Source organism: Molothrus ater, chromosome Z (assembly GCF_012460135.2).
Source record: "Molothrus ater isolate BHLD 08-10-18 breed brown headed cowbird chromosome Z, BPBGC_Mater_1.1, whole genome shotgun sequence".
NCBI classification, from domain to species: domain Eukaryota; kingdom Metazoa; phylum Chordata; class Aves; order Passeriformes; family Icteridae; genus Molothrus; species Molothrus ater.
This window is the reverse complement of record NC_050511.2, coordinates 41,092,913-41,116,904: the sequence shown is the minus strand read 5'-3', so window position 1 is coordinate 41,116,904 and position 23,992 is coordinate 41,092,913. Positions and strand designations below refer to the sequence as shown.

Sequence of the window (23,992 nt, the reverse complement as noted above, 5' to 3'; positions counted from 1 at the left end):
TTCTTTTGTTTCAGATCGAGGAGCCCTGCACAAAGCTATCAGCTATGAAAATGGAATGCATATTATTGAAGAAACACAGCTTTTTCCAAATTTTGAACCAGTCCAAACTCTCTTGCTTTCGTCCAAAACAGTGAGTGGTATAAGCATCATAGCATTTATCTCCTTGTGTTCTGTCAAGAGAACCACTTTGTGACCTTGTGTCAAGAGACCATGCCAGCCAAAGGCTGCATTTGTAACTCATCATGCTGCAGCAATCACATATTGCCTGCTGCATTTCAATATGTTTGGTAGGTGGTAAGCTTCTGGTGGGATTTAGACATGGGGAATGGCTGGAGGAGCACAGGTATGCAAGTCTTCACTTGTTTCCATGTGCAGAAGCAGGAAACTGTAAAGTGTTCTAAGAAACTAATTTCAGTTTTGCAGGGATGTAAAAAACCCGACCCCTTGTGGCCACCTCAGATTTGTGTAGAAAAATCCCAGGGATTGAGGTTAGCAGAGGAGTGGTGTGTGGTTCTGAAGAAATAGACCTAAGAAGAGAGAACAGTCTTCAAGCATAGGGACTCATAATTGTGTAGTTAATTGACTTCTGCTGTCCCAAATCTTGTGGGCTCCTGCATGCTGATTGTGGCATGAAAGCAGTCACGTTGCTGCAGCTGTGGGTGAAGACCTCTCGTGAGGTCCTGTCTGCCCACTGGGGTGCCAGCTGCAGCTCCAGCTGCATGGCACAAGAGCTGCTGCACACTCCAAACCTGGCAGCTGTCCTGCACTGTTTATCAGTTGTTTGGTTTAATCCTAGAGTGCTTTTGGGATAGTAGGAGAATGGTCACTGTGTGTAGTTTGTTAATGAGTTAGGTTTCTGCCCCTACTTGCTCAGACCCTCACATCCATGAATATATCTGTCTGTGCCTAAAGTCACTTGTATCATCAGCATCAGTGAGGTTTTCTGGGTTTCATAAAGATTGAATGCCTCTTTTGAAGTATCTAGTAGTAATACCAGCATTCAGTGGCTAGCTAGTGATCCATACATAAGTGCTCTGCAGCTTAGGGACTTAGGAATAGTTTGAAACAGCTTTTATTTTTGTGTGATATTTCATAAAATTTTGAATGTCAACACGATCAGCTCAGTGGAACAGAGCTTTATGTTATGTCATAATTTTTACAAGCTCGTTCTGCATGCTTATTTATCCTTTCATGCTTATAATAGAAAGAAAGGACAGAGTATGCTTTTGCTATACAAACGGAAAGAAGGATTAAAAATTCCTGTGCTTAGTTTTCTGTAAGTATATTTGTATTATTTTTGTATGATATATCACACTGACAACTCACCTATACATCTTTGCAGATATGTATTATTTGTGTGTGTGTGTGTACATATATATATATATATATATATATATATATATATATATATATGTAAATACACACACAAAATACTTGCTTTATCTGCAAAAATGGTTCAAGCTACTTGCTTTGTCCGGAAGTTTTGGAATTTGCCCTGTCACAGAAGATAGTGATTGATAGCTCTTCCAATATATATGCTAATATCTGTTCTTTTAATTGTGGAATCATTCCTGCACTGGCTTAATTATGATTTGCCTATTTCAGGGAAGTGCTGAGAAAGAGATGGGCATTAAGCCTGATACAAATACGCATCATGTACCAATTTCAGCACACACTTGGAAGGCTGCTGTAGGAATAATGGCATTGAAATTTATTCACTCTGGGTCCAGGTGCCACATACTCATTGACATACTCAGCTGCCCAGTACATTCCCATAAAACCAGAGGTCCTTTTCAGTGATGGGGAGTGGGAGTTTGGGTCAGCTGCCAGAGTCATGGTAACTGTATAGTCACAGTACCACCCAAGCAGGGATTCCTGCTGCTTCCCAGCCTGAAAACACAAGTTTCTGCCTCCACAGTCAGTGGCTACTGAAGTCCATTGCAGAGCTGGTATCGTGTTACATGTCATGACATCCCACAGTAGTGGACTAATCACAGAAGGGTAATAATTACCCTGATGGTGGGCTTTAGACCTCTCTGGAGTCAGAGTCCTTTCTGAGAGCATTTTTCAGTAGTCTCTAGGTTCTTCCCATAGTGTGTGGAGGGTGGGCAGTCAGATGAGCCTACAGTAGATTCTCTTGACTCCTGCTTAACTGAAAGGTGTGTTTGGATTTTTTTAAAAATGGTTTGCTCAGCTCGCTGCATGTTCCCTGGAATCTTGGATGTATGAGCTGGGAAACATGCCAAGACACTATAAACCATGTGCAGTGTTGTACTGTTGCAGAGTAATCCAGCAGAGCACTAGAGAGTGAGCAGTGCCTGGTGCACTGTAGAAATCTTTGAGCAGAATGGGAAGCTTTTCCTAGGAAGTTGTAAGTCTCTAACACTGTGGACTTCCTTCTCTGAGCACTGCAGCGCATCCCTTTCTTGAGCTTTGCCTGACAGTATGTAAAGTCACAGTGTACCTTTAGCTATCATTTTCCTTGAGTTCTAGAGCAGATGAGTGAGATACAGCAGCTGCCTGCCTTTTATAATAAAGATGAGCGTGGTCTCTTCCTGCTGTGCTCAGAGTCAGACTGCTTTGGGATGGATCCCTGGGAGCAGTGGTTCCAATAGCCATTGCGATTATTTCCCCCTTCTTCTCAGTGTCTTGCCAGTGCATTTCCTTTGAGTACCACCAGTGTTCTTTCTTAAGAAGTGTTTGACTCTCGCAAGGGTGATGCTGATGTGGCTGCAGAGACAGGCTGGCTAAAGTGCTGAAGGCAGTAGGGCTGCTTTGGCTTATCAGATCAGCCCTACTGCCTGCTCTGTCTTGCATGTGCCAGCTTGGCAGCCTTGCCTTGCCTCCAAAAGGATTATTACATTAATATTTCTGGGAAAATGGATAAAGTCATAGTTAGACATGGTTACTTTCCACATACCTGTTCCGGTTTTTTTGTTGTCTTTTTGCACTTTTCAGCATTGCTGCAATATTTCCAAGACAACTTTGTAGAAACAAAAGCTAATCAAATGCTTACTCTACTGAGGCACCACTTTTTACAAAAAAGGCTGTATGTATGCTGCTCTTTAATAACACTTAAATTGGTCCATGAATTGGGTTGTTTGGGTTTGAACAAATGATTGACTGTGATGTTTTTTTCGTTGTGCTTTGTTTTCTTTAGGGCAGAAGATACCTCTTTGCTGGTTCAAATTCTGGTGTGGTGCAGTCTCCATTGGCATTTTGTGACAAGTACACCACATGCGTTGACTGTGTTTTAGCAAGGGATCCTTATTGTGCTTGGAAACCTCTTGAAGCTTCCTGCATTGATATTTTTAAAGAAGGTGAAATGGAAAGGTAGGAGTATCCTTTGATGACCTTACAGTTACAATCAATATGTAATCAGTCTTGGAATTTTCTAATTTCCAATTTCTAATTGGAATTTTAGAAATTGAATGTTTTCAAATACAGACTTTTTCCTATCCTTTTATGTCTGCTATTGCTGTTTTGATGACCCTTATTAGTACAAGGGGATGGGTAGACTTTAGGAAACAAGATTTGAAGTTGTAATGGTTGGACTTCCTTTTACAGGAACTGGATTCAAAACATAGGTGGAGATGCATCTTCTTGTTCTGGTGAGTCAGTCTTCAAAGAGCTCCTTCATATGTCTAGGTGGAGTGGTGAGAGAGTTTTGTTTTTGTGATTACCTGGACATTCATTTACATTGTAATAGGTATGGGATTCTGCTTTGAATATTTGAGCATCTGTATGACCTGCATGTTGTCTTAAAAACTGTCTATATTTGTATGCATTTCAGTGTGCAGTGCACAAGCCCCTGAAATGAATGGGGGCACCTCAACAGTGACTTGTGAATGAAAGCAATACCAGAAGTACTTCTAATGCAGAGGCCTCTGTTTCTTTGATGCAGCATTTGACATTCTACTGTGAGCTTTGACAAGTGCTTGGTTATTGCTGCTAGATCAGATTAAATTGTTCTGTAAAAAAAGCTGGTTTTATGGTGAAAGGGGAGGGGGAACTTAGAACATGATATAGAGCAGCTGAAGTACCTTTCATAGTGCTTTAAAGCAAGTGGCCACAGGTCCTTTCTTTGTCCTGTGTGCTGCTGCCACCAGATGAAGGAGATCATAAAGTGGAGTAGAGTTACAGGAGATTTTAGCTGCAAGTAAAAAAAACTCTTAAGAGTCTGATGTACTCACTTTTTATTTATAATCCAAGCAAAGTGTGGACCACCATGAGAGCTTTGCTTGTTATTTTTTTTATTAACTTATGGGATGCCATAAGTTGCAGGTGTGCCATAAATGCAAATATCCTTTTTTTCAGAAGAGAGTTCCTAGTTCAGTTTCCTCTTGGATCCTTTGTAGTTGCTACTTTACTTAAAATGCACTGATGAGATATAAAGTGAGACCAAGTACAGTATGTTTCCCAAATAGTGACTTCTCAGGTGCACACTCAGTTGTGGATCATTGAGGTCTCACCTTTGTCTAGAAGTGAGGCTGTCTTAGAGTTGAGGTGTCCTGTCTCTTAGTTTGTCTTGATGTTCCACGTGCAGCTTGGTATTCTACTGAGATTCTTGCATGCTGTCCACCTGGTCTTGTGAGGTGAATGCCATAATCTTCATGCTTCCAGTAAGACTGTAACACAGTCTGGTGAAGCTGTACAGATTAGAGCAAACTGGAATCGTTGCTGATACTCTGCACATTTATTTTGATGTTCCAGATAAAGTAAGAGAGAATCCCCTACAGCATACATTCAAGCATGGGAGCACAGCAGAACTCAAGTGTTCTCAAAAGTCCAATCTGGCACAGGTAGTTTGGAAGTTCAAAGATGATGTCCTGAGAGTGGAGAGTCCCAAGTACCGTCTGCTGGAGAAGGCACTACTCATCTTCAATTTATCAGAAGGAGACAGTGGTGTTTACCAATGTTTGTCAGAAGAAAAAGTGAAAAATAAAAAATTTTCCCAAGTGCTGGCTAAGCATGTTTTGGAACTGAAAAAAATGCAGCATACCACAGTGGGCCCCACTGCAACAGCTGCACCAACAGAAGGTAATAGTGATGTGCCAAAAGTGTCAGCTGTGTCAACTGAGGGGTCCACTGCTCACATCTCAACCACTCACATGGTACCAGTAACCACAGTAAGGATATTAACAAAGCCCATTGGCCCTGTGCTAACAAGTGTAGCCTCCAACACAGAGCTCTTCAATTCAATTCCTGATGCAGTCCCGGAAAAGACAATGTTCCTCAAGTCAAATGATAACTTCCTGTTGATGTTTCTCTTCCTCTTCTTTTTCATTCTCTTTTTGTGCCTGCTCTCCTACAACTGTTACAAAGGCTACTTGCCAGGGCAGTGCTTGAAATTTCGCTCTGTGATGCTGCTTGGTAAGAAGAAAACAAAGTCAGATTTTTCTGATTGCGAGCAAAGTGTGAAAGAGACGCTGGTGGAGCAGGGCAGCGTCAGCCACCAGAGCGGGGAACAGCCCAAGCCTGCACACGACACCGGCTACGAGACGGAGCCCGACTGTGGGAACAGCCAGCTGCAGGCTGGGGACTCCCAGGCCTCCCGCGAGGGGGCCAAGGACAAGCCCTTCGACGTCAAGTGCGAGCTCAAGTACGCCGACTCGGACGTGGAGGGGGACTGAGGGAGCCCGGGGTCCCTCTCGGCGGCGGAAGTGAGCTGTGCTCCTGCGGCTGGCTATTTGAGCACGGAGAGCCTGGGTGTGACAGCTAAGCCATAGCAGGGGTCACATGCTTAAGCTGTACAGCAAGCCAGTTTTCGTTCAGATCTCAGCAGATTAGAGAAGTGGTGTACTTGTCTGGAGACCATAGCATCTTGTGTTGTACTGTCTTTTTTTCTGTTTTTTTCAAATGGCCAGTTTCAGATCACCACTTGTTTATTCCCAGTTTTCCCCCCCACTGAGCACTTTGCTCTAGTGAAGCTACTTGCTTGTTCTTTGGCCATATACTTCAATAGAGTAAAAGTAACTTTATAATTCAGTTGGCTTTAAAAAGTACTTCAGTCTTCACATATTTTTAGTTGCCATTAAAAAAAGATCTAGTTTCATTTAATTCCAAATTGGAAATTGAGTTTAGTTTATCAGATTGGTAAATTACAGACTTTTGTCCAGATTGGGACATTTTTTTTCTTTGCTTCTAGTGATTGTTTTTAGTTTTATGCTTTGTGTTTTGGCACACTAGGTATCTTTAGTTGGTTAAAGTTAATTTTTTTAACTGCTCTACAAGTATCTTAGATTTTAAGGTATAATGGGGATAGCATTGCCTTGATTTGTGTAAGACTCAGGGATAATCTTGTTTAAAGGCTCTTTTCTTTGCTGCTTTCTAGAAATGTAGGTACAACAATATCAGTACAAAACATGGAGTAAGTGGGGAATGGGGAAGGAGGAAACAAATGTTGTTTTTTTTTTTCCCTTTTTTTTTTCTTTTTTTTTCCTCCCCCCCACCAGCCAGCCAGCTGGACATAGTCACATTTTATTTTCTATACAAAACTGGATTTTTTTTTCTTTAGTTTATAGAACAGTACAGGCAAGCAACTGTTAGTTAGCAGTGACAAGGAAAGAGGTTTCTTGCATTGTGGAAGCAAAACAGGAATCAAGAAGAATTAACTCCAACAATTCAGCCAGTGACTCGCTGGAATGGACTGTTAGGACACAGCCTGATGAGAAAACGTTGCTGATTTTTTTTCTTCTTTTCAGATTCAGAAATAACTCAGCTTCTTTTTGTGACAAATACTTGCAGCGTCACCCTTTCTGGATGATACCTTCACTCTCCTATGCAACTGGAGACTGAAACTGGAGCTGCTTAAACAATCAGTCCTTTGAACTGTTTATGTGAATCATTCCTGCTAACGTGAAAGTGTGCATTTGTTCTCAGCCTGGTTCACAGCAGCACTGTTTGTCTGTAAAAGCATTTTATGTGTGCAGTACAGTCCTGAAGAATTGTTCCTTTCACTGCTTCGTTCTGTAAATATTGCTAGAAGTAGAATACATTTTAACAGTAAATAGCAGTATGCCTGGGCTGCTTTTCTGTGTTGAACCTTCATGCAAACATAATTTAGACCATCTTAGTGTAAACAGTTTATATTTTATAAGATTCAGTTTGGTTTTATTTTTCTATTTTTAATTATGTACATATAACAGAATAAATATTAAAAGAAATTGTATTACATCTTGGCTTTTCTGAAATGTGACACAGTGACACAGTACTTTGCCTTTGGCAAGCACTAATGTTCCTTGTGATTTCCTTGGGGGGAATGTAAAAACTTCGTAATTAATTTGAAGCAGCCTCTCAGCTTCAACTGAATGGGTTGTAACCCAGGGTGGGGAGGTGGGAAGGACGGGAGAAAAACAGCGTGGGAGAAGGAGGAAAGTGCTCTTCTCCAGAGGCCTAGGGACACTTCGTCTTACTACCTTTCTAAAACTCATTTGTTTTTTTGCATTATTTCTTCATTGTGTGATGTATTTCTTGCAACTTCTTTCCTTAGTACCCTTTTACTTTCTTTTCTGTCCTCTTCTGTCACACAGCCTCATCTCCTATACCTTTCCCTCCTACTGGTACCTCCTTTTTGTCCTGTGTGGGAAGTGATTCACCTCCTTCACCCACCAGTACCCAGCCTGATGTTTGGTCTAGCAAAGACCCCGTAAAGGTCATGTTGTTGCCACCTTTCCTAAGTGACCAGGCACAGCATGTTAGTGTCCGGGGACCCTTCCACCTCTTCTGCCAAGCCACAGGTAAGTTGGAGGACCCCTGTATAAGCCAGCACTTTCTGCATTAAAGGTTTAGCTATGTCACCATGTACTGAATGAATCTTACTTTTGTGATGTTTGAGGGTGGGGGGAAAACAAGAACAAAGAGAGGCAGTATCGGGATGCCAACATGCATCAGGATGCTATTGTGCTCCTACCAAGAATAAGTGACTGCGAGTACCGTGCTGTATCACGGAGGCTCTGATTTCAGCTATCACTTTAGTGTGTTGATCAGCAGTTGATTTTATTTGGCTCACTTGCATGCTGAAGGAATTCAGTGAATCAGGATTGCATATGGATGTTTAGCAGCCAGATATTTTCATTGTCAGTGTGTATGCAATTTAAGAAATACACTTTTATTGAATTTGAACTTAGCATATTTTGTGGACTACGTCAGTCATTCCTTTTTCCATCTTATTTCAAGTGGCGAAGTACATACAGTAATAACTTCCATTTTATAACAGATACATTATCTGAGGTGTACAGGAGGACAAAGCTATTTTTTTCACTGCAATTCAGCTTTTTTTCCCAGTTTTTGTTTGGATTGTTACAAATTACAATTTGTAATTGCTGGTTTAAACTAAGTATGATTTAATGGATCAAAACAGGTCTTCATATGTAACCTTAATCTTTAAAAGAAGAAAGTATATAGATTGAGTATAAAAAGTAGTGTTGTTCCATATTGGCATCTCTGTTAGTGTTATGTGGAAGCAGATCAAAATGCTTACGTCTTTATTAGCATAGATCTTAACAAAGGCGCTATTTGTATTTCCATGGCTACAAGGAGCAACAGTGGGATGAAGGCTCTTTCATAGACTAGAGTCATTCAGATTGGAAAGCACTTTTCAGCAGTAATTTGTTCGCTTTTGCGATAGGCAATTTGGAAACTTGGTAGTGCACTATGAAAAAAAAAGTTATAATAGCACAGAAGATTTAAACAGTTTGATAATTGTGCTACAGACCTAGACTTCATTTTAGAATTACTTTCTTTCATCCAGCAGTGCCCATCTTAACGTGATGCGGATGCTGCTCTTAAAAGTTGTCAGTAATTGTATTTGCCCTAGTAATCAATTTGGGAAGGAAGGTACAGTGTCCTAAAGTCAGTGTGGGCTCCATTCCTCAGGAGGTGTAAGGGTGAATACTGGAAGAAACTTGTTTAACAACCACCTGAAATCCAAGGGATGCAGTAATGGCACAGGGTGGGGCCAAGGTGACCCAGCTATGGAAGTGCTTCTAATGCTTGTCAAAGCAGGGAAGGACTGGACTTTGTATTATGGATAGAGTTTTTGCTCCCTTTGGGAAGCAAGGCAATTGGCTGACACATTCACACTCTTCTCTTACCCAGAATTAACGATTTCGGTCTCTTGATTTAAAAAACAAACAAACCAGCAAATGCAGACCAGCACATGGAACTGGTGCAAATATTTGCATCTTTCTGGGTCCTGCACATGAGGCTATATGAATTCATCTTGGGTGGGGGTGGCTAAACAATTGCTTTTGCAAGGGAGGTCTCTCTTAGGATTTGTTCAAATTTGTTCAATGTCAGTTGATACTTCTTTATATTAACATAGCTTTAGTGGAACGTGATTTCTCTCAGCTATGAATATAAGGTAAAATGTGTTTGCAAGGAGCAAAAGGGTTAAATAAGACTGGCAGAGAGTTAAACGTTGTGCCTGGTTGTCTGCAAGAAAGGATATGGCATCAGTAATTGTATGATGCAAATACATAGATTGCCACATCATCCAGTAAAACCTCAAAGCTTATTTTTAATTAAGTTTCTAACTTAATTGTTATTTTATCAGAATTGCTGAATCTCTTCCCTTTTTTAATTGTAAATATCTGTTTCAAGCTGTCTGGAAACTCAGCAGGAGTTGGTGAGTTATTTTGCTCATCTCTTACTCATCCCACATGTTTTAACCTGAAAGGTTGCCTGAGGATAAGACTTTACAGCCTTGTAACTGGCTCATTTCCATAAGGTAAAGTTAAGTGGATACAGCACGAACAGCACTAGTGGCAAACTGCTATATTTTTTCTGAAAAATAAGTTTTTTCAAGCATGGAATACTCCTGCTCTTGTGGAAAAGGGAGGAATAAACTCCCTTGGTAAATTTGCTCCCACTTTGTTTCTGCTCCCCCAGAGATTCTACATTTCTCCAGAGACCTGTCTGCCATATGTGCATGGGCAAACATTAGGTTTCCTGTGTACTTTCTCTAATATAAATTTTCTCTCCCATTACAGAATTTTAAAAACTTTTAGAGGCAGTTCAGGCAAGTTTCAGATAAATTGAACAAAATACTGCACCATCTGGTTCAGGGGAGAGAGACAGTGAGTCGGTGATGTACGCACCTGCTGTATAATTTCTCTGGTGTGTTCTGCTGGAATTAGGTATAGTAGGAACAGGTTTCTTCCAGAGTTTTGGTTTTGTTTGAAGATGTTTTACTGGCACCTCCTTTCCCAGCTGTAGAGTAGTATCTCCATGTCCATAATTTCACAGACAAAACTAAAATATGGTGAGTGTACTGTGCAATAGTTTAAATGCTTTTATAATCAAACACCGAAGAACCCTGTGCTTTACCTGCAGATCAAACCTCTCTATGTCCATGGTTTCAAGATGACTCCCTCCCTTGATTCATCTGTAGCTGGAGATTTTACATATTGGATTGTTTTCATTCTTGGCAAAAAAACCCCAGTAGTGTTGACATAAAAGTTCTGAGAACTTGGAAATACATTTTCAAGGAGTTACTATTTCATGGAGATACTGAGATGGGTATCTGATAACATGTACAATGCCTGTTCCCTGTGGTTATGCTATTTTGGGAGTACAAGAAAGTTTCCCACATCTGTGGAAGAAAAGATCCATAACTTGCAAGAATCATAATTGCAAGTAGATCACTAGAGATTCCTCTTTGATGGAGCCTGAAGTTGCACTGAAAGACATGCAGAAGGATGGGGAAATTTTTTTTTTCCTCAGGAGGAGGAGGTCACCTGTCAGAGACTGACTTACCCATGGAAATGAGTAATTTATTCTTGGGAGAGGTTTTTTTGTATCATTTGCATGATTGCATCAGCCATGGTGCCCTGGGGTGGTCTGGTCTGGTGTAGAGCTCAGTCAGGAGAGGCATGGAGGTGTGCAGCAGCCAGAGCAGAATGAGCCTGCCTAGGAATGTTCTTTGTGCTGCACAAAGTGTCAGTCCAGAGTGACAAATGACAGCATTTAAATTACAGCATATCACTATCTTACAATTGACTTTATTTGGGTTGTTACTTCTGTGTTCTTACAAGAACACCAATATCAAATAGCAATTTTTCATCCACTTGTATTTTATAACCAGTTGAAGTTGGTAAGTGGCTCTTAATTACAGCTTTGGAGAGATACAATGTTAGTTTTTGAAATGTGAGAATGGTTTAATTGGTAGCCTTGACAGGAAAAGCTCTGAATCTTCCAGGACAAATCAATCCACTGCAGAAATATTTCAACACTTTATACATTTTCAAATTTTTATGCAGTATATTTTGAGATTTGAGCAGTGATGCTTTCCTGAAGCAATACCATGACTTTAATCTGTATGCTTAATAAATGGCTGGTTTATCTTCCTGTGGGTAAGTTGGCACCTTGTTAAACAATTTCATATCCCACTTTGTTAATTGTCATCTCAACAGACCTTTTATCACATGCTATTTGACTTAATTTCGCTGTATTTGGCTAGTTATTTCATAGCCGTTAATTTGTAATTTTGTGGTTTTGTACCTCTTTTTTTCAATTATTTTTGCACTGATTATACATTGCTTAACAACACCGTGGCACTATCAAACCTTTCCTGTGTGCAGATCTCTGACATGCCACATGTTAATTTTTATTTAGGATGCATTTGGAAAACCAATTGAAAAATTAAGATTGTTCCTTTAATATATGACAGAAAAGGACTTGGAAGTTTTATAAAATTGTGTAAATATTGCAGATCTATTTTGCATAAAACTCACAGACATTAAACATACCTTTGGTACTTTAGATTGTTATATCTTAGGGAGTGTAATTTTCTTACTACAATGCTGGCATTTATTTTTTCAGACATGGGGCCTGCTGAGACCCTCCTAGCTAAGTCTGCATGCAAAACCAACAGCATTAAACACCTTTTTAAGTGCTGCAGTTACCTGAGCTCTGATGTGAACTTTATAGTGGTTTCTGTAATAAAATTGAAAATTAATTTTTACTAGTGATGTGGATGATGCATTCCTAAATTCTGGCACCAGCATCAGATTTTGAAACATTTTTGTAAAAATTTTCTTTGCTGTGCAGTTTAATGTAGAAAGACTGTGGTCACAGTAGGAAATATCTGGAAAGATGTGAGTACCTTTTTGGTTTGGTTATTTTTTTTTTCTTTTTGATTGTTACTTTTGGGATTATTTTTTGTTGTTGTTTAGTTGGTTGTTTTGTTTTGTTTTAACTTTATATTAGTTTTCCAGTAAAGACTAGAATAAGTTCAGTGTGAAAATAATTTAAGCATAAGGCAAATTAAAAAGTATCAGGCATCAAATTAAAAAAGGGGAGAGCAAGAAAAAAAAAACCAAAAAAAAAGAAAGAACCAAAAGCATCTTGTTATTTTTTCCTCAGAAGATTTCATTAATTTATTGTTTTCCTACATTTCACAGTGTGCAGCTGATTGCACTTGTACAGGTTTTTCCTGCAGAATGGGTAATAAGGTGCAGTTGGGAAACATCTTGTGTGGCTTTTCATAGTTTATAAATGATCAAAACATAAAGAAAGACCCTAAAGTACCTTGGGAGATTCAGTCCCCTTAGGACTAGCAGCTGCAGCCCTTAGTGGTTCCTGCTGTTGCGATGTGTGTGGAGCACTTGCGGCTGCACGCCTGCTGCAGCGTGTCCTGTGCACACCAGCTGGTGTTTTGTACGCTCACCACTCACTCTTGCAGGCTGCATCTTGTGTCAGCACAGGGCTTAGGGGAAACAAAGCCCTTGCATGGTTTTCAGAGCTTTCCACTGGTAAAAAACCCAATTTTTCACCAGCTTTTACCCTCACACAGTTTGAATAAGCCACCCTTTTGAGAGAGCAGCTTGTCAAGAATTCTGTTGAGGCCAAGGCAAAGAGCTGGCGCCCCCGTGCAGGAGTACCTCTGTGAAGCAGCACCTTTGCTGTTCAGTTGTGTAGTTCAGCTTTTCAGCTTGCTTGGGGATTGGGTGCTGCATGGGCTGTCAGCAGAGATGAACTGCCTGGGTCACAAAATGGCAGTATTCTCCATTTGAATTTAATGTACACAATTCTGGGAGACTGCGAGGGAGTAGAATCTGCACCAGCTTTTGTAGTGTGACTAGGTATGTATAAGAGGAGAAGCTTGCTTCACACTGGGGGCTTTGAGACCCAAATGCATTTTGGGATGTCTTCTGTCAGGAGGGAGAGGGATTCACTTAGGTGTGTATTTTCTTCTCTGTACCATTTGTTTGCAGAAGTTTACCTGACCTCCCAGTTTAGCCTTTCTTTTTTTGCAGTTCAGCATAAATATTTCAGCTTTTTCTCCCTGCTAATGTGGAACTCTTGATTCAGTAATGTCTCAGCTTGAAGCAGTACCGTGGTAATAACTGCTACACCCTGGCCGTGATTGAGCAGCTGTATTTCCCAGCCCTGCCTAGTGAGATGTCATGGGTTTGAATCTGGACCATAACCACAATTTTACGCTGTTTTCGTCAGAATATCTTGTTACCCTCTGCCAGCCAGGATTGCAGCCTGGCTACCACATACACTTGTTTTTCTTCCTCATGAGATCTTACAGCCTGTAGACTTGTAATTAATAATCCATTGGTGTGATAAACTGAGTACTAATTTAGACCAAAGCTGTCATCTTTTTTAAACTATTTCAGCAGAAACTGCTACCAGAACTGTCTCAGCATATTGTGTGCATTGTCCCCAGAGTGGAGATGAAAATCTCATTTCCATCTCTTCAGTTATCTTCCTGCTAGATTTACCTGTCAGACGAAGCAAAAGCAGTAGTTTGTGTTCTCTGGAAAACAGAAGTGATTTTTGGAGAGCATGTTACTCCCTAAAATATGTTCTCCAATTTTCTTCACTTTATTTTAAAACTTAATGTAGTGGCCTTGTTAACTGATAGGATGGCAAAAAATAATTAGGCAAACACAAAGTGCCAGGGGAAGTTTAGGCTGGACATTAGGAAAAAGTTCTTCACAGAAAGAGTTATTGGGCATTGGAATAGGCAGCCCAGGGAGGTGGTAGATACATCATCATCCTTGGAAGTGTTTAAGGAAAGACTGGATGTGGCACTTAGTGCTGTGCTCTAGTTGATAAGGGGGTGTTAGGTTATAGGTTGTACTTGAGGATCTCTAAGGGCTTTCCCAGCCTAGTTAATTCTGTGATACTGTGAAAGCAGAACCTTTTTTTGTTTGTTTGTTTTTTGTGACAGTCCCTGGTTCTAGCTTACTAGTGCTTAATCAGATTTTTTTTTTTACAATTATCCAGGTTCCAATTGCAAAACCTTTATATGGACACTCTTAGTGAGCATCCAGATAAATGCATGAACAAATTGCATTTTTTCTCTAATGGGGCAGTCAGCTGTGTTCCCAGCCTGCTTTTAAATTCCACTCTGAGAAGACGGATGCCGTGTCCTGCTTGCACCTACTCTAGGGTCACTCTGCACCACCTCTAGTGACTGGTTGCTGCTTCCAGTTCTTACGTGGTTCATGTTCCATAGGAAGCACTTCCTGCTTTTCATCTGCCATAATAAGGCTGCATCAGCTTGTGGTGTTGATGTTACACAAAGGGATGGGTAATTTAATGAAGCACCAGGTGTCTGAAGAACCTCATGCATTCTTCAGTATGAAATACTTGGTACTGGAAGTAATATTTTTTGGCATTTCAGAGAGGTCTGTTTTCTTGGCTTCTTATTGGCTTTTTTTCCATTGCTGTCAAGCTTGTCTTCTAGAATGAATTGCCCTGATTTAACAATCAAACACCAACCAATGAAAGTACAAAAAAAATGCACCCCTGTTTATAGGGGGTACAGGCTATGTAACTTGCACTCTATTTTCAGAAAACTGCTAAGATGCTTGTCTCAATTTAAAGATTTTTTTCTGCCCACTTTTCCAATCAGCTTCTCTCTGATGGCTTCATTTCATACTGATTTATTATTTCGGTGTCTTATCAGCAGCAATGATTCAGACTCCTACAACTCAAGAAACTGTGACCAGCCCTACGTCTTTCATTCACATACTGAGTAGTGCTGGTGGTAATGTTTCATATTAATGATTCACTAACCTCTTCCTGGGCTAACTTTGATGTCTATTTAAAAGAAAACCTTCCTGCATCCAGATTTTAGTGCCCTTCTAAAACTTAATCCCTGCTCCAGATGAGAGCTTCCTGTATGATCTTGGTTTTCAGAAATCTGGGATATTTGCTTGAGTAGAATTCAGCAAAGCTGCAAGCTTGATAACAAGCATTAAATCCAGATGCCATTCTTAATCTGATGCACGTGGTGAGCATTGAAAGAGGTTTTGATGTGTATTGGGTTATACAAAGGAGGTTTTTTGTAAACCTGAACTTCCCATCCCTGTGGATAGCCTCTGGTAGCAGTTCTTTGTCTAGATTATAGGAATTTGTGTAAAAGACTTTTTGTTACCCTGGTAGAATTTCTCTCTGGGATACCTGTCAGTTATCTTCACTGGATTTCAATTTGCTGTCAACTTGCAGAAATTATTAGCTGGAGTGTACGTTTTCTGATGGCTCCTGCTTATGTACTAACTCTCCTGTCTTGGAAGTGTTTTCATGAATATAGGGAAGTCTTGTTCAAATGCTACCTTCTAGCTTCAAATGCTACCCTTCAGAAATGAGGGAGACCTTGTGCTGAACCACCACCAGTGGTAGCACTGCTCAGGTTTTATAAGGCAGCTTCACTGGGCTGCTTTTGAAATGTCTCCACACTCTCTGCACATGGCAGCACTTGGCACAAGGAGCCAGCTTTGCCAGTGCTCACTCTTGCTCCCCCTGCCTTATGTCACTGAGCTCTGCTTAATCCATAATCTACTTCTTTTAAATTAGCGTTTCCAAGCTGTCTTGAAAACCATATGTCTATTAGGATGTGATGTGTATATGGCAAATTCTTAATTTGGTCCAGCTTAGCAGGGCGCATCCCCATGCTGCTCTGAATCTGTAGCTGTATACTTTAGTTCCTTCAGTCTGGTTTTATTTACTTAATTCTTTTAACCTTAGGTCACATTTACACCAATAACCCAGTGAATGCAATCAGACTGTGGGCAGAAGATTACAAGCAGTTGCAGTGGTTTGAGTTTCTGTGCTAACAATGGTGGTTGAATTTTTTGTCTCATGGAAAATATTGAGAAAAAGTCATCTGGGTATTAAATATGTGGTTTTTGTAACCCAGAGAACCCATTGTGCTGGCAGAAACTACAAGGGCCATTACTACTCTGGCCATTACTACCTGGGCATTATCATTTCATTCAAACTACTGAAAACAGAGAAAATGAAATCTGAGTGGGAAAGAAGCAAACACTTCCACAGACACTGGAAATTTTGAAGGCCTTATGCAAGGAAAAGGGTAGTTCAGATAATGCCGCAAAGTTTCTTGTATTTTTGTTTGATAACTGTTAATTCCCCTTCTGAAAGCATCAAGGTGGTGAAGTTGATTTTATTTAATCATATGTAACTAGTGTCGTTTATTGAAGCAATGTTTTTGAAGTTAACTGTTTGAAATGTATTTCATGGCTGCTTAGACATAGTTACTTATGTACCTGTCCTGGTGTGCTGTTTAATTCTCTGCTTGAATATTATGTTTTAATAAAATGACTTTCTTAAAATCTTTCAAGCATTCCTAACATGGATGGCAAAGTAAGTAGATCAGGTCAGAAACTTGTATTTTAAAGGTTGCACTAGACATGTAAAAACATTTGTATTATAATGACAGTAAAAAAAAAGCAGAGTATATGTTTTTATTATTTTCCTTTAGCTTCAAAAATTATTTCCCTAACCATTACATCGGAGTCTGAATTTCTCACCATAGAATTGTAGAAAATTTGCATTTAACAAATGTGATTCAAAATTTTTGCAGATGAAACTGTGTCACAGTGTATTTTTTTGTATTGATCCATCCTGAAAATGAAATCAAAGTAGAGAAGGTAATTGCCTGAAAGTTGGAAAAAAGCTGCACTGAAACAGGATCAGGAAAACCCTGAGTACTGCTTGCATCTAAATTTTGCTGTCAACCAGTGTAAGTGGGGATGAGTGTGTATCTCTGGGGATTTCCAGTGCTTCTGACTGCAAAGAAAAACAATGGAAGGGTAAAATTGCCTAGCTGCACTTCATAAGGGGCTAATCTGAACCAACACAGCTTGCAAAATTTCATGTATAAGGAAATTGGTGCATTTTAATCTCTTGGTGAAATGTGGATGTAAGCTGAAATTTTGGCAATTTTCCAGCACAATTGGGATCTTCAGCACTAGAAAATAGAGCAGGTTCTCTGGTGTGAATAGTACATTTGAAGTAAGTTTAGGGAAGTGTCCTGCACTAAACATGCTGCTTCCTTGCATGGCTCTAAAATGGCACTTAGAGATTTTGATTTTTTTGCTATGCTTGCACTTACCATTCCTCCCATTTGTCCAAATTCCAACTTCAGATTTAGGTTACTAAATAATTTGTCCCTGGTTCCAGACTTCCCATGAACTTAGTGATATGTAACCTATCTGCTGTTAACTGTAGAATGAGTGCAAACATCCATAAAACACATTTGGAAAAAAAAAAAGGGTATGTGCTAGACCAGCTGTTTTCAGTCCAGTGTGTGCTTGCCCTTTCTGCTTTGTTAGAGCTGCTGACAGCCCTTCAGACTGTGCCACTTCCCTCAGAGAAACTCTACAATGCTTTAACCAGATCATGTCCTCTATCATTCACAATTACCCTTATTGCTAATTTATGTGTCCATATTTGTGGGAGATTTGGAAGAAAAACTTAGGAGTTAAGAATTTGCCACGATCTCCTTTTTACACAATGTAAAAATGTCTTCTATCTACAAATACGTAATATGTACACAAATGTAAAAACTATTTGGTTTTTTTTTTCTGCATGATTATCCAAAACTTAATGACAGAATTGTATTTTTCTAGGGAAAAAATGCCACATCAACTTGCAATATGAAGTGCTCACAGTAAAAGCCACAGTAGGCTCTGTCAAGATATTTGCAGCCATAGTTAATTTTCTTTTTACCCCAAATTTCTCTTTATATCTTCTCTTGCTAAGGCTAGTCTGGATCCTAGGCCCAGAGGGAGAAATAGTCATGTTTTAAACATAAGAATTACCAAGTTCTTAGCTTGGCCCAGATGTCTGTATTTTAAATGGAAAGGTTCTGATGCTGCCAAGTGCACTTCAGCCAACCTTGCTAGCTAGTTTTCTGGGAACAGCTGTTCTGTCCTCCAGGCTACTGTCAATCTCTGATTTATTCAAATGTTGCCCTTGCAGGTTAAGACAAATAATAGTAACAAAGCTAAAAAATTAGATTGCTCTCTGTTGTTGATCCAAGGTTCTTTCAAGTTCTGTCTTGCTTAAGTGCCTGCTGTGACTTCTGGTTCTGTGCTTTTTCCAATTCTTCCTCTTTCATGACTAGTTCCAGTATCTGTGACGCACTGAGTTCTTGAACTTTTCCCCTCCTGGCCTTTTTTTCAGATCCTGCGAGGCACGTCTCAGGTGGTTTCAGCTTTGAACCAGGACCTAGGTTGGGCAGCAGTAGGCAGTGTGTCCTGGTGGTACAGGAGTTGGCACAGGCAGATGGTGCTGGTGTTCATCACTGGCTCTTATTGTGTGTGCTAAGTTCCCCGTTGTGAGATCCACACAGAATTCCTTAATACAAACCCACAACTTTGGCTTGAACCTAAATTTCCCGTGCTAGCTCCTCTCAATCCCAGGTTTTTGGTACCTCGGATTTCAGCTGAAGAAACCTAAGAAACGTTTCAATCAACCATATATGTTTTTAAGCCTAATCTTGATGTGATGGGGTTTGTTTTCTTTTCAAAGACTCATGTTCTACTTTCTTACAGAATAACCTGACATTTTCACAGGTCCAGATAACTCCTACTTTGTCTGGAGGAAGAATGGACAAAAGATGAAGGCATGCATCACAGAGCAATCTCACATGCTGCTTGATGGCAGAGTGCATGTTCTCAGCTGGGTGAAAGATTCAGTATCAGAAAACACAGAATACAGATGTTCATTCATCTCAAAAGTTGGGAACACAACATCAGAAGTGCTAATCACAGTGGAAGATAAAGGTAGGCTTGTTTCAAGAGCATGCCATGTTTGGCCCAACCCTGATATGAGTAATGCTCTGTGATATTAACCCAGAAAATGTGCATACCTGAAGATGGTAACTTTTGCCTTCTCTATTAGTATGCACTTCATTTATGGAAAGGATTTAGCAGCATAAAAACTCCTTCCTCTACACCCCCCCCCCCCAAAGGACTAATGTAAAATAGCAGTTATGATCTAGAAATTGAACCAAAACCTGATAAACTGATTCAAAAAACCGGAAAATCAGATGAGTATTGGAGAGCTACCAATAAGTACTCTGATAGAATTCTACAGGCTAATGTAGAAAAATTCTTTAATTTATAAGGACTTAAGGAAGTCGTATGGTAAAGATAAGCCCCCACTATGCTGGATTTTAAAAATTGCATAATCTGTAAACCACTTATGGTTTGGATTGGGCAAGGTCATTCTCTCTGCTCCATTTGGACACTAACTAGGCAGGAGGGCAGTTAGGTAACTTCAGCAGCTGCAGGGTTTTGTGGCATCAAGACTGCCTGCTGCAATTAGTGCTTGAGACCTTACACAGGTGTAGAGAAGGTCTGAGTAGTCTTTAAAAAGACAGCAGGAGCAATGAATATGATACAGAAGGGATTTTCTTGGCAAGATGAAGGAAAAATTAAGAAGCTGGTTAATACCAAATGTGAGTCTGTCGAGGAAGGCTCAATGCTTCTTTTTGCAATGACAGAGAAAAGCCATGCAACCACTCCAGTTACTTTGAAGTCTGTCTCAGAAGCAGAATTAAGAGCATCTCAACCAAACCCCTGTAAATGTACAACAGACAGAGGGGCTCTCGCTGTGCTCTAAAAACATACGACTGTTGCTACTGTCCCAAAAGATAAATAGAAAATATGTCACCATCCGTCTTACATTCTGCAAAAAAAGCTGGCAAATAGACCAAAATGCAGCCACATAGCCCTTTTAAAATTACCAGTGTAAGGAAGTATATGGAACTCTTGAGTGAAATGATGTGACGTCTACAGGCGGTTGAAGGATCAGACCCAGCCAGAGTGGGTTTAGGAGGGGCAGGTCCTGCCTGTCTGACCAACCTGGTCTCCTTTTATGACCAGGTGACCTGCCTGGTGGATGCAGGAAAGGCTGTGGATGTTGTACCTGGACTTCAGCAAGGCCTTTGACACTGTCTCCCAGAGCACACTCCTGGGAAAGCTGGCAGCCCACGGCTTGGACAGGAGCACTCCTTGCTGGTTAGGAAATGGCTGGATGGCCTGGACCAGAGAGTTCTGGTGAATGGTGCTGCATCCACCTGGGGCCAGTCACCAGGGGTGTCCCTCAGGGGTCTGTGCTGGGGCCAGTTCTGTTCAGTATTTTTACTGACTATATGCATGAGGGTGTTGAGTCTTTCATTAACAAACTTAGGATGATACCAAGTTAGGGGGGAGTGTTGATCAATACAATAGGAGGGCTCTGCAGAGGGGCATGGACAGGCTGGATTGATGGGCCAAATCCAGCAATATGAAGCCCAACAAGACCAAGTTTTGGGCCTTGGACCAAGTCCAAGTCTTGTGGCCACATTTTGGACACAATAACCCTTTGTGTGCTACAGGCTAGGATCAGAGTGTCTGAGCAGTGCCCAGACAGAAAGGGACCTGGGAGAGCTGGTGACAGCAGGTGAACATGAGCCAGCTGTGCCCAGGTGGCCAAGAAGGCCAATGGCATCCTGGCCTGTATCAGCAGCAGTGTGGCCAGCAGGAGCAGGGCAGTGATGGTACCTGGTACTCGGCACTGGTGAGGCCTCACCTTGGGTTCTGTGTCTGGTTCTGGGCCCCTCAGTTTAGGAAGATGATGGAGAGTGAGGTTGAGATGCTTGGAATATGTCCAGAGAAGGGCAGCAAGGTTGGTGAAGGGTCTGGAGCACAAGTCCTGTGGCTGAGGGTGCTGGGGCTGTTTAGCCTGGAAGAAAAGGAGGCTCAGAGGAGACCTCATCACTCAGAACCACCTGGAAGGAAGTTGTAGCCAGGTGGGAGGTCAGTCTCTTCTCCCAGGTCAAGAGGATACAGGCTTAAGCTGTGCCAGAGGAGGTTTAGGTTGGACATTAGGAGGAATTTCTTCACAGAAAGGATAATTAAACATAGGAGTAGGCTGCCCAGGAAAGTGGTGGAGACACTGTCCCTGGAGGTGTTTAAGGGAAGACTGGATGTGGCACTGGGTGCCATGGTCTGGTTGACAAGGATTTGATCATTGACAAGGATTTTACAAGGTTGGATCATTGGTTAGATTTGATGATCTCAGATGTCTTTTCCTGATTGATTCTGAGGTCCTGTGAATACTGAAAAATGGGAAATACTAACTGGACATATCCATCATGTTAACTGGTCCTCTCCAACATGTCACTCTTCTGCCCAGGCTTATGATCTGCCTGGAGCATTCCTGTGCTTGTTAGACGGGTTTGAACTACTAATTTGTACATCCTACCTTCTAGATCTCGAATGACAGATAATGGCACTAAACCCCTTTACTCTGGAGGCTATAAAGTTTGCTGCACAGTGTAAGAGACATAACATTTAAACAAAACTTACTGCCAAATAACATGAAAGGATGTAGAGCAAAATGAAGGATGGGGGTTCCTTCTAGCCCCATTCCTGCAGGACAGGCAGTCCTGGATCTGATCAGGTACTGACTTCTGCCATTATATGGTTATGTAATCATCCCCATTTCCATTCTCAGATAGTACTGGTCAGGATGCATGGACCAAAGAATTTGATACCTGGAGAAGTGCCATCAGTGAACATGACAAGATGATGCAAAACTGGAGGAAAACATGGGTAAGACTTTTATAGACTGCCTCTTGCACTTCTGCAACTGCATGTACTTACATAACAAAATGATCAGTGTTCCAGTACAACACATCATTCCCGACCCACTCAGCAGTAAAGTCTATGTATGACATTTATTGCAGCTGTGTCAGCTTATTCCTTCAGTCCACTAGCCAAGTGCTCATCAGTCAGTAGTTCTGTTCCTGCCCAACACAGTAAGTCTGTGTGTAGTGAATGGAGTAGATATATTTCATCACATCTGTAGACTAACTGGATTGCAGAGACTACTGGACTTTATAATGGTACTGTCCATAAAAGCTACCTTTTTTATTTTTTATTTTTAAAAGAAGTCCATATCCATCTCTTAATATTTTTTTCCAACAGCTAGAAGATCACTTTTGAAAACCTTAGATATTATGTGCTTGCTGCCTGTGGAACAGTTAGTATAGGCAACCTTAAGCCCCATTTTCATTTTTAGAGTGGTATTAACACATCATTCTAAAATTTTTCTTCAGGAGACCTGCAACAAGAGAAACAGCCTCTAATGGACAAAGGAACTAACAGGCTAGAAGGAGAAACATACGCAAGTTAAGAGTACCTGTTACTCTTATTATTATAGCATTTGGAGATGTCTTTTCAAGTGTTAGTGCTGACATTAAAACCCATATTCAGGAGAATCACCTCAAGCATGAAGTGGAAGGGGACATTCTTACTGCACCAAAGCTGTTACATGGTACAAGAGAGGCCACCCATCCCATCCCTGGTTTTCTTATGTCAGCTATTTTAGCTTAATAAAGAACAAAAGTAGTCTCAGCAAGATTTGTGCTGTTCAAAGAATGTGATATGATGTTTTCTGTTTTGAGTTCATTAAGCCAACCAGATAATTTTGGGCTTGAGGATCTTGGCATAAGATTTAGAAATTAGGACGTGGATCACATTTATTTAAAGGCATTTCAACTTGTACACTTATTTTTCTTTTACTATGTTTACCCTTATGGTGCCAGTGCTTTGAAGAGCATTCCTTTTTAGTGTCAGCAAGCTCATTTGTTCAAAGGTATTTCCTTTGGTAATTGTGCTGGGTTTAGTTAATTTTCTTCACAGTGGTTGGTGTGAGACTTGATGTTCTGGATTTGTGCTGAACACAGGGTTGATAACGGAGAGATGTTTTTGTCATTGCTGAGCAGGGCTCACACAGAGCCACGGCCTTTTCTGCTTTTTGCACTGCCCAATGGCAAAGAAGTTGGGGGTGCATGGGAGGCTGGGAGGAGACACAGCCAGGACAGGTGACCCAAAATGACCAAGGGGATATTCCAGACCATGTGGCATCATGCTCAGTACATAAAGGCAGGGGGGCACGTTTGGAGTGATGTCATTTGTATTCCCAAGTAACCGTTATGTGTGATGGGCCCTGCTCTCCTGGAAATGGATGAACACCTGCATGCCCATGGGAAGCACTGAATGAATTGTTTTGCTTTGCCTGTGTGCATGGTTTTTGCTTTTTCTATTCAACCTTCATCATGTCAACCCATGGTTTTCTGGATTTTACCCTTCTGATTTTCTCCCACTGTGAGAGGCTGGGTGGTGCTGGCTGGGCTTAAACCATAGTAATAAAGTTTCTATACCAAATAAAGAAGTTCTGACTAATGCTTAAAATACAAATAGATTACAAAGTATGCAAGAAGACTTTTTAGTTTTTGCAAATTCTTCTATATTTGAGATAATGTAGCTTAAAAATTCTATGCTGAATGAATTCAAAGACCATTCCTTATGATGATCAAGTGTGATGATCAGACTGAAGATGTGAGGACCTACACACTATGCACAGTAAAAGTGTTCTACTGCATTACTGCTCAGAGTTTTGTCCTTCTGCACCTAAGAAACAAAAGTCGGATGTATATATTAAATTTTCTCTATCTGCTCAATCAACAATCTGGAAGCAAGTAAGTAATAAATAATCTGGAAGTAAGATGCTCCCTAATAATGAGTCAGCTCAGGCGGAGAGCTGCTTCGAGTGGTATCAGAAAGCTTCATACTCATCCCTAAGTTCTCTCCTAACTGGTAAGATTTAAATCAGAGCGTTTCTGACATTAAAGAAAGCAGTGTCTCTTCATGCTAAGACTTGAATGATCCTTTTT

General features: G+C 40.7%; 1 protein-coding gene across 7 annotated transcripts in view; it reads left to right on the top strand.

Moving 5' to 3' along the window:
- SEMA4D (semaphorin 4D) overlaps nt 1-23,501 on the top strand; it is a 99,871-nt gene extending 76,370 nt beyond the window's left edge. For 3 of the 7 annotated variants that reach the window (XM_036403126.2, XM_036403127.2, XM_036403128.2), the window contains exons 13-17: nt 15-130; nt 3,161-3,333; nt 3,568-3,611; nt 4,714-5,602; nt 7,533-7,689. In XM_036403126.2, coding sequence (XP_036259019.1) covers nt 15-130; nt 3,161-3,333; nt 3,568-3,611; nt 4,714-5,602; nt 7,533-7,593 — 1,283 coding nt within the window. In that variant the 3' untranslated portion in view covers nt 7,594-7,689. Of the gene's footprint in view, nt 1-14; nt 131-3,160; nt 3,334-3,567; nt 3,612-4,713; nt 7,177-7,532; nt 7,740-18,839; nt 19,050-21,768; nt 21,867-22,372 lie in introns of those variants that run through there. The other 4 variants (XM_036403131.2, XM_036403130.2, XM_054517929.1 and 1 more) reach the window with 4 other exon arrangements.
- The last annotated feature ends 491 nt before the right edge of the window (nt 23,502-23,992 follow it).